The 8304-nt window shown below is 31.3% G+C and overlaps 1 protein-coding gene across 1 annotated transcript in view; it reads right to left on the bottom strand.

The window, feature by feature from the left end:
• Window positions 1-908: 908 nt before the first annotated feature.
• The window catches only part of LOC122526526, a 45251-nt gene continuing 37855 nt past the window's right edge, over window positions 909-8304 (bottom strand). Inside the window, exons 3-5 of the mRNA XM_043649984.1 lie at window positions 4705-4838; window positions 1138-1228; window positions 909-1033 (exon numbers count right to left, since the gene is read on the bottom strand). Of these exons, the coding sequence (XP_043505919.1) occupies window positions 959-1033; window positions 1138-1228; window positions 4705-4838 (300 nt within the window). The 3' untranslated portion in view covers window positions 909-958. The remainder of the gene's footprint in view (window positions 1034-1137; window positions 1229-4704; window positions 4839-8304) is intronic.

Genomic DNA, 8304 nt, shown 5'->3' with positions numbered 1-8304 from the left:
TATATTTTGTAGAAACAAGGATTCTTATTAGAAAGTAAACAAAAAAATAGTAAAACGTTGTATAGAAATTGTAGCGAATTAACGGTGAATCAGGATTCATTTTGTAAAACGATTATACGTTCACCACTCTGACCCTTCGGTATGTTATTAACACGTAAATCATTTGCATTACGTATTCTCTAGTGTCCTTGTAAATGGGATTACATTGAATTTGGTAATTGCAATTTTTATTGAAATTATAATTAATAATAATAATTATTATTATTATTAGTTAAGTGAAATAAAGAATATATGAAAAATATATGAGACCTTTACCGCGAGATTTTGTTTCATATTAAAATACGATAATATTATTAACAATTACACCCACGTTTCTTTAAATAATGATTATTAAAAAATGACGTCTTAATATTCGCTTTCTCTGTGTTATTTAATTTCTTTCCGCCCACCCCCCCCCGTTTCTTCTTTTTTTTCTTACGTTTCACCCTTTTACCATTACTGTAGATTTACCTTAATGGAAAGAAGTAAAGCTGTAAGCTCGCTTTAAGCAAGAAGAAAAAGGTATTATGACAATAGTGCATTATGTCTGCTAATTATTTTAAGAATTAAAGCTTACTAAAAGCTTAAGGAACTGCTTAAGGCAGCGAGCCTAGGCGAGTTTCAAATCATTCTTTTAGTATAAAAAGTTAATGTTGAAATAATACAAGAAAAATTCAACAAATTAAAGTAAAATATTATACTCGGATTGGTTACGTGATCAAATTTGAACGAACACACGACGCGAATAGTTTAGTATTCGAAAAGTAATTTATACGAATTCTTAAAAGTATTACAATAGAGCATAAGAAAAAGTATGGATTTACACGAAAGTATATGAATATACTTGCGGATCTAACATAAAAGTGTATAAGTAAGATCACCAATCGTGGAAGTTCACCAAGCACACTGAGTGAGATTTTCATGAATAACAAATAATAGAAGTTGGTTGGCTGGCTGGTTGGTTGGCTGGCTGGTTGGTTGGTTGGTTGGCTGGCTAGCACGATATCGAGAAGAGGTAATTTATCTTCGTAGAATGAATCCAAAGAAAATAAGGAAAGTAAGGAAAGAAAGAGGGATCGACGATGGGGCTTCACTTACCTTTCCGGAGCCTCTCGAGTTGCAGAGAAGTACCCCAGCTGCGTGTATTCTGTACTCCTTATCGAGCTGCTCGTGCTGTCCTTGGATCTTCCTGCGAAGTAGCAGATAGATAAAGATTAAAGATTAAACTCAAATGTGCCTACTTTTGCACAATCTTACTTCGTTTCCTCATTAAAGAAAAAAAGAAAATAAAATAAAAGAAAAGAAAATGTAATAGAAAGTAGAGAATTTTATTCGCTCGATTCAATTCGTTCGTTTCGTAAATTCGAAAAATATGAATAAACAGAAATGTTGTACGCTAGAATTGCACTTTGTTAAAAAAGAAAATCCTTTGGATTACTTTCTTCTTTCTTTATCTTATTCGAAGAGGGGGAAATAAATAGATTATGCTCGATAAAGATACAAGCAAGTATGCAAGAAGGAAAGAAAAATGACCGGTTGCGAATAAGGGATGGTAAACGTGCGTTGAGAAATATTTTCTTATGAAAAGTTTTCGCACTCGAACGAGCAAGAAGGATTCGGAAGGGATGAATCCGATGAAACGTTGACTAGGGTCGACTCTACAGCTAAACCACCACCACCCCCTACAGACTCCGATTTTCTTTGGATTCGAAGAAGGGGAAACGACCTGAAGGCCAAATAACGAGCAGAAGATGGCACACACCTACGGTCCACTGACACATTTTCCAAGCGGTTTCCTTGCTGCTGACTTAGGAATTGAAAAAGTTCCAGATGGAGGAGCGCTGCACTGGAACTTCGGCAATTACTAGCGAGACCAAACAATCTTATAAATTCATGATGTGGTCTATGCTAAGGAGAGAAAAAGTAAAAGTGGAAAAGTAGAGAGAGAGAGAAGAAAGAAAATCGATTATTCGAATGATCGAAAATATTTTCTCTCGATTGCACCGTTTAAAATCGTTCGAACGCGATTAACGCGATTAGAATCGCAAAGTTATGTTTGTCTCTGGATGAAATTAAGATAAACGTCTTATCTAGGTTATTAAACTTTTTATTAAATATCTTCCATAACACGAGATCCGATAAATATGCAAAAGTTCATCCTCCAAAATTTTATATCAGCCAATAATATCATCGAAAACTTGAACAACTTTTTCTAACTAATAAAATATATCGAACGATAGTTGCGCGTTTAAATCGTAAGCCGTTAATTGTGCGCATAGTTATTTTTTAACGTCGAATAGGATTACGTACGTATACGTATTTTTAATAAAATGTTACAGAGGATATCCAACGATTCAAATGTTTCGATAAAAATATTTTCATTTTGTTTTGCTTAAGAAAAGTTACGTACAAATTGTTTCATTCTTTTTATTTTTCTTTTCTTTTTCTTTTTTTTTTCTTTTTTCATTTTTCTATACGAACAAACGTTTGAAATATAAAAAACTATAAATAGCATTTAATAAAAACGATTTATTTAATAACCGAGTAAAAAAGAAAAGTCAATTCGTTGGACGAAATGTGGAAAATTAAATTTTGGTATTTTTTTTTTTTTTTGTTTCTTTTCTATTTACATACATACGATATTCCTGACATTTTCTGCGAACTAATTAGTGTACTTTTCCTCGACTGTATAAATGCAAATAAAACTTAATAAATATAGGTACTGTGTAACGCATAAAAGTACTTTGAAATGTTTTAAACGAACGATACTCGATTTTTCTTTATTGGTTGACAATCTTTTTAACGTCAAATACAAAATGTGAATATTTTCAACGATTCATCGATGATTATTTGAATTTGTTAAGAAAATATCTTCTCGTCGTGAGATTATTCTATTGAAGAAAAATCTATGAAATAAGCAGACCATTTCGTCAGACAAAAAATGTCGATAACTTTAAAGTAGAATAGAAAAATTGATTGAGTCGATTATCCTGTTATAAGAATATTGAAATATTAAATAACAACGTTAGATTCGTTCTTATGCGAAGAAATAGAATCGGAAATATTAAACGTTATCGTTCACTACGAGACAGTTTTCATTCGTCGTACAGTAGTTCGAGTCGATCAATTGTCAGTCGTTTATGTTACGTTCGAAAAATTCATCAGTTGTGTTTCGTTTAACAATTTTCCACGAATCATCGATCGATCTATCATCGGATATCTATTCTCTTCTTCAACAAAAACAACCAAAATATTAAAGAATATAAAATAATCGGTATATTAAATAAAATAGAAAACCTTCGTAAACGCGTGCAATGTAACCTAAGATGAAAATAGAAATAAAAATTTGTCTTCTAAAAAAAAAAGTAACGACAAAAATACAAACTCGTCGGTTGGGAATACACTTATTCGATTTTCAAATTAACGATGGAAAAATTGTTGAAAAAAAATCTTCAAAGTAGAGTACTATGGTTAAAAGTGGTTTCATGAGAATTTCTTCGTACGATAGAAGAATCAAAGAACCCCGACACCGCCCAAGTAGTCCTGCCATCTACAAAGAACTCACGGAACACGCTAAACATGTAAGAGTAGTTGTGCAAACAACATTGTTGAAGTACAAACTAAAGAGGAAAAGAACGAAAGAACGAATGAGTGAACGAAAAAGAAAGAATAAATAAAAGAAAGAGAGAGAGAAAAGAGGTTGAAGGAAACTTCAGATCATGCTGACCTACACTTTTTCACTGACAACTTGTTCCTTTCAATGCGGCAACGTTATAACCGACTACTATATTTCCAAGGTACATATACATATATATACATACATATATATATATATATATATATATATATATATATATATCGTCGTATTTTAAATCCGAGAAAAATCTCTTCCGTCGAGGCTAATTTCCTGATAATTTTTCTAAAATAAATACTACTTCTTCATTCCTTACACATTACTAAAGAAACAATTCTACTTTAGTTCGTTTAATCTCATATAATTAGGAGAGAGAGAGAGAGAGAGAGAAAATCTTGCGACATTTCGAGAATGTAAGTAGAGCATTATTTAATATCTTCACCGGTATGATCAGTTTTTGTACTTTCTTTTATACATAAGAGAGAGAGAGAGAAAGAGAGAGAGAAAGAAATAAAGAGAGAAAGATAGAAGAATAATAAATTTTCAAGGAGTTAATCCTTGCTCCCATTGGAACAGAAAGCAAATCTGAGAAGGTAAAACTTCACGGATGACCTAATGTTGCCTCTCATAAAAATATAATGTTCGCAAAAGACTTCTCTACTCTCTTATTCTCTCTTTCTTCCCTTATTTCTCTCTCTCTCTCTCTCTTTCTTTCCCTACTCGTATCTTTAAAAACTTCGCGAAGCTCTTCAATGGATTCGTTACTTCGATTTATCTTTCGTGAGACGTATAAATGTAAAAGTTTCTCCAACTTTTCTGAAAAGAACTTTCGAAATTTTCTTCTCTCGCAAATTCCCTCGCCTAATTGAATGCTATTAATAATTAGTTCATTAATCTCGAAAAAATAAAAAGAAATTTCTTCAATCTTATCGATATAAATGGGGACAAGAAAAAAAAAAACACCCTATAAATATTTCTACGTTTAAGAGAAAAAAAAAAGAATAAAAAAGCAAAACATTTGGACAACTTACGAAATAGCATGGAGCAACTCCTGTCTCTGCTTTTCCTTAACTTTTACGCTACCGCCTTCAGCTAGTGCAACTTGCAATTCTCTTTGTAATACTGCGAGCTTTCTACGTTCCGCTTCCAACAGTAATGATGTCACCTATAATAAAACATTAAAAAGAACAATATAAAAAATGTAACTGTAGAAAGAAGAAAAAAAAAAGAAAAGGGAGACTGAACTTATCATACATATTTAAGTATATTTTTTTGCAATAATTTCTTGTTTTTTGTTTTTTCTTTTTGTAATTACTGGCACTAGATAATTTCATATAAGAATTATCGATTTTGTTATTTTCAATTATTAATAACTAATTAAATATTTAATTAAAAAAGTTAGCAATTATGGATTTTGAATTAGCAAACAGTTAACAATTAAATGCACTTAATCATTTTTTTTCCATTGTTGAGGTTTTATGCCAACTTTTTAATGCTATTAACTTCGTTCAAAATTCTTACTTATCGACAATCTCTATTTCTGTTTTATCGACTAAAGTTAAGTTAGAATCATAATAGAAATCGCTATTACCAACACTTGGTATGATTACTTCGTTGATAAAATATCTATCATAGATAAAAACATTATTGTCAACGAAATAATAATTTAGTATATTTATCGAGTAAAACATTTTATTTTTTGAAGAAAGAAATTTTTATATTTTTACACAATTTCTATTCAAATCTTAAATAAAACACGGGTTAAATGAGATTGTAGAAAAGATTAAAACGACTGTACAACGTATGCAAGGATAATAAGATTCTCCTTCGTGCCACAAGGATAACGTTCCTTTTTTCTACTCCCTTTCAAGGAACAAAACTGTGTTCCTGCATATAGTGCTCGAGCATGCAATAACGCATACATAGTACGTACATCTCCATATGAATGTACATACGTATGTATGCGAAATGGAAGGTTCTTGCATAGATATATTCCAAGATAAACCTTCCTATCTACGACGTGAGCCCATCGGAGTTCTTGGAAGATTCGCGCATGCGAATGTGCTCTTTAATTGGCTGATAACACCGAACTACATTCCACGGGGCTACACAAATCTTATTATTATTTAAATTACATTAACAACTTGAAATTATATAAATATTATATTTAATATTAATTTATTAAAAATAAATATAATAATAATAAATATTATTATTAATATTTAATAATAATATTTTTAAAATACGAAATATAAAAAAAAAAAATGATTACTTTATCGAAACACCGATGAATATAATAAGAAAAACATTTTTATTATCATTCGTATATTCTTATTCGATCGAAATTCAACGATGATACGAAAGAAAAGTTAATCTATAGTAATTCGAAAAGTTAATAAACTTTTATTTCGTACTCTGTGGTTTGGGAAGTGTTACAAATAAGAGAAAGAGATATCGGTGATGCGGAATAATGTTTAAAAGGAGAATGCTCGAGAACACTTCATCTTCCCTTTAAATGTCTAAAGTGTGCTTCGATTACGTTCACGCAACCTTTGTGAATTTGCAATTTACCAATGATGCAGGTAATTTAACGAAATGTACGAAAGTTATCGCCCGATCGATACGCAAAATACTCGCACACAGAAAGAGAGAGAGAGAGAGAGAGAGAAACACAGATACCACGATCGAGACTTGAAACTCGTAAAAGAGAGAAACGAATGGAACCAACCATTGGGAACATTACATTATTCGTATCGAATTTCAATTTAACCCTTTTACTACTTTGATATAGAACAACCTTAGCATTCTAGTTTTCAATAGTATAAGAACTTCTAACGATTACACAATTCGATTACGCATCGTTTCTGAATCACTATAGCTTATACGTTTTGTTAGAACGGGGGATCTTTGATAGCAATCTTTTGGCGAATCTCAACTTATTCTTATTCGCTCTCAAGAAAGGTAAGAAAGCGAAAATTTGTAATTAAGCCTTGGGACAAGACGATGAGCGAGCTAGATGTGCTTGCCTTCTTTTTATTGCATAAGGGATAAGCCACATCGTTGTTTCTTCGTTTATCGTTTAAACGAATCTCTTTTCTTTTCTCTTCTTTTCTCTTCTTTACTTTTTTCTTTCCTTTACTTACAGAATATTTTTTCTATTTTCTATAAAAACACACAACACATTCCTACGTATCGCGTACGCGAATATTCGTATAGGATTTAATTATTGGTTACAAATGTATATAAACGTTATTATTTTTCAAACAAAATCTTAGATCACAGATACACGAATATAAAATTGATTGATTTATTTATTTATTTAATAATATTTTATTGACCCTAAAGCCTAGGCTCCCTAAAGGCCATTAATTACAGTGTAGTACAATACAATGTATAGATAAAACAAAATGGAAATGAAAATTATATAATTATTATTAAACTTATCATTATATTAGTAAAAGAAAATAGTAAATAATAAAAAAAGTATAATGATTCTATAATAGTAGTGTAGTAGTATTGGTTCTAAAATAGGTCTAAATAATATTTAGATAAAAGAAAAGATAAAGAATAAAGTTGTTATTTAATTGACAATAATCAAAAGGTTGATCGTTCAACGATCTTTCCGAATACAATAGACAATGATGATAAGAAAAGAATAAGATCATACAGAATATACGGGTTTGCGTGGTTAAACACGTGGGTGGTGGTGGTTGCCAAACGTGATAATTTATACAAATGAAAGAAATATAAATTCTACGGCTTATCGTAGTCACCACTCTCTGTCGAAATATTTCTTTGAGTAATATCCACGTTCTGAGCGAGTCTCCGCTTATTAGAGATCATCGTGATAGGGATGCTGATTACAAAGCCATCAAATTATGTTGTAACATTACTCTCTCTCTCTCTTTCTTTCTCTTTCTTTCTTTTTCTATTTTTTTTCTATTTTTTTTTTCTTCATCTCCTAATACTACTTCCTCCCGAGCCACAAACTATGATAATTATGATTTAGGAGGGACCCCGGGAGATGTCACGGTTCGAACAAATCTTACGATTTAACTCGCGCTTTCGATTTTTTTTTTTTTTCATTTATTACACGCTATTTCGTAGTTTCCTTTCCATTCTACTCTCTCTCCTTAGACAAATTTCTTTGAAGATGTCAACGATCGGTGTACGTTTCTTTCAAGGATTTTCGGTGGTTTCTTCTTCTTCTTATTTTTCTTCTTCTTTTTCTTTATAATGATCTTCATATTATGTGATGTTCCTCTCAACAAGTTACATGAACTTTTGATTACTACTTTTATTTTTTACCGACTCTATCTCTCTCTCTCTCTCTTTGTTACTTTTTCTCGTCATTCGTGTAAGTTATAAATATCTTTTGAGAATAACAAAAAAAAAAGAAAAGAAATGATAAAAAACGTCATAGAAAGATCTTACTTACTCGTAAGTAACTTCTTCTACAATCGTTGTTGCCCTTTAAAAGCACGTGTATCATTATACCGAGCAACATGTTCGCATACGTCGTTGACTATCGTTTACCCCTCTCCTCTCCTCACCCCTTTCCTTTCCTTCTTTTTCTTCCTCCATTCTAGAAACACGAGATCTTACGCAAGACGCGTGCTGCTGCATCTTCT

This window comes from Polistes fuscatus, unplaced genomic scaffold, assembly GCF_010416935.1.
Source record: "Polistes fuscatus isolate 324 unplaced genomic scaffold, CU_Pfus_HIC Scaffold11, whole genome shotgun sequence".
In the NCBI taxonomy this organism is placed as follows: domain Eukaryota; kingdom Metazoa; phylum Arthropoda; class Insecta; order Hymenoptera; family Vespidae; genus Polistes; species Polistes fuscatus.
Note: the sequence above shows the minus strand (reverse complement) of the source record. Positions and strands in the feature narration are given on the sequence as shown.